Source organism: Vombatus ursinus, unplaced genomic scaffold (assembly GCF_900497805.2).
Source record: "Vombatus ursinus unplaced genomic scaffold, bare-nosed wombat genome assembly UNPS02014814.1, whole genome shotgun sequence".
In the NCBI taxonomy this organism is placed as follows: domain Eukaryota; kingdom Metazoa; phylum Chordata; class Mammalia; order Diprotodontia; family Vombatidae; genus Vombatus; species Vombatus ursinus.
Window position 1 is genome coordinate 10679895 of NW_020954592.1, and position 2789 is coordinate 10682683.

The 2789-nt window shown below is 35.7% G+C and overlaps 1 protein-coding gene across 1 annotated transcript in view; it reads right to left on the reverse strand.

Moving 5' to 3' along the window:
• ACE2 (angiotensin I converting enzyme 2) overlaps positions 1 to 2789 on the reverse strand; it is a 64973-nt gene that overhangs the window by 28987 nt on the left and 33197 nt on the right. The window contains exon 10 of the mRNA XM_027835355.1: positions 2164 to 2390. Within this exon, the coding sequence (XP_027691156.1) occupies positions 2164 to 2390 (227 nt within the window). The remainder of the gene's footprint in view (positions 1 to 2163; positions 2391 to 2789) is intronic.

Below are 2789 nucleotides of genomic sequence, written 5' to 3' on the forward strand. Positions count from 1 at the left end.
TAGTTAAGGCCTAAGAGAAAGAGAGGAAAAAGTTTAGGAAGGGAAAAAGTTTTAGGAGGAAAAAGAAGCCTATATCTGTCTGATACAGCATATTTTTAAAAGCTATTCAATGAAGGACCCTTAAACTAAATTAGAAGACATTGGGATAGCCTGATTTAATAATAACAGTTTTACATGTGTTTAGCATGTTTCATTTAGAGTAAAGAAGGGTTCTTAAGCAATACTAATAACTCCATAAGAAAGCTTTCCTTGGATGGTTTATTGGGGAAAAACAAAACAAAACTAGAATTTCCCCCCATAACTTTATGCAGCATTTTATCTTGCATTCCTCTAATGTATCATAGTTACTTGTATATATATCCTTTCTCCTTATCAAGAGGCTTAATAAAAGCCTCTACTATGTGCTAGGCCCTAATTAGTCTATAAATTCATTAAGGAGATAGTCCAAGTCCTATATAAATTTTTTATCTCCTCCAGTATCTCCAGCATATTATTTTGCACACAATATTTAGAAAGGCAGATAGAAAGGTAGATAAATAGAAAGGTAGCTAGATGGATGGATGGGTGGGTGGATAGATAAACATTTATTAAACTATTACTAGGTGACAGGCACTGTACTAAATGCTGGGGATAAAAATACAAGCAAATAGCGTACTTACTGCCCTCAAGCAGTTTACAGTCTAGTGGGGGAGTTGGGGCTGGAAAAGAGGCAAGTATGAGTGAAGCACGTATGTATTTAATAAATTAATAAATGTCCATGGAATGGAATTAAGTTTAAAAAATCTGGCTTCTTGTCTTGATTTTGGATTAAATTGTTATATATCTCATAAGACAAATTCATTTAATCTCTCGTTTGCAAAATGAAGAGATTGGGACTTGATAAACTTTAACTTTCCTTCTAGCTCTAATTTTCTATGAATACCTAAGTGCCCCAGTAAATTGTACTGTCTGACAAGGTTTGTAACTTTAAGGAAGAAGGCAAAAATTAGAAGAAGAAATATTCTCTCCCTCCCTCCTCTGGATCTTACCTTTGAAATGTGGACATGGCCATACTTCCTAAATCACACCTTTCCCTACTCACCTTATAAACCTGCTCCCTCATCACTGTCCTCCCTCAACTTAGCATGCCAGATCAGAAAACAACGCAAAAGAGCACTTACCTACCAAGTACTCATGGTTTCAGCCTAGGAGAAAATAAAATGGAGGCCCCTTATCCAAATAACTTAGTCTTCTCTTCTACTAAATTTTATTAATTTATTTTTTATTAATTTAAAAAAATCAAAATCAAATAGACTGAAGCATACTATTTTTCACTTTTTTTCTTTCATTTTTAAAAATTTTTGTTTGTTCTTGTACAAAATGACTAATATGGAAATGTTTTACATGATTACACATGTATAAACTAGAGAAGCCTTTCCCTATTGCCCCAATCATTTGTCACAACCTTTAAGCCCTACATCCTTAGAAATTCAAATAAGGGAGTCAGTAACTCTCTCTCTCTCTCTTTCTGTCTCTCTCTCTCTCTGTCTCTGTCTCTGTCTCTTTCTCTCTGTCTCTCTCTCCTTCAATCTATCATTCCACTGTTTCCCCTGTGCTCAATCTCCTTCAATGAAACTGAAATCAAACTTCCTGCACCAACCCCTCTTCTTCTTGAGTTCTCACTGTCCTTCCCCTCCAAGCCAGATTTATCCTGTCCATCAGAACTACAGCTCCTATAGACTTCTGTCTACACAACTAGGTTCAAGAAGTCCCCTCTTGCCTGCAGTACAGTATCCTCAAAACCTGATTACATAAGTTTAAAAATAATCTAACTTGGACTCTACCACTAACTAACTGTATGATCATGGCCAAATCATAATATCTCTCAAGGTCTAAGTTTCCTCATCTACAAAAGGAGGGGTTAGATGAGATGACCTCCAAGGTTACCTTCCAGCTATAAAACTCTTTGACTAGATAATCTCTGAGGTCTGCAATCTTAACATGCTGGGATTCTATTATTTCTTCTGTTATATGGAGACAGGAAGACATTTTAAAAGCAATCAAAGTCTTTCCAAGAAAACTGTCATCATGCCCATTTTATAACCTCTTTCTTTTAAACTCTTGGATACAAGGTATCTCTCCATTATTGGGGGAGAAAAACAAAAAAACAATGTGAAAATTTACCAGAATCCTCCTGAAAAGTTGGTGGTAGGAGACCAAGGGCTTTTAAATGTGTAGGTGTGGCTGCTGAGAGGGACATGATTTCTCCAACTGCCTCATGGAACCCTTCATTGGCCCCATTTCTCAGTAGATAAGGTTGGGAAGCATATGCCATGTCATACTGGATGTGACCCATCTCATGATGGGCAGTCAGAAAGTCATCCATTGTCACTTTTGTGCACATCTTAATCCTGCATTTTAGTGAAGAATAAAACAAATTAAAGTTAGTCACAATGTCCATGCCATCTGACCCAGAGATCTCACTGCTTAGCCATATACTCCAACAACTTCAAAAATAGAAAATTCCTATACACACCAAAATATTTATAGCAGCACTTTTTGTGGTAGCAAAGAAATAGAAACTAAGCAGTTGTCCATCATTTGGGGATGAACTCAACAATGTACATGAATGTAATGAAATATTACTATGTCATAAGATGTCATGAATATGAATACAAAAAAGCATAGGATGATTTTAAATGAAATAAAGTTGAGTAAGCAGAATCAGGAGAGCAATTTACATGACTACAACAATGAAAATGGAAAGAAAAGAAAGAAAGAAAGAAAGAAAGAAAGAAAGAAAGAAAGAA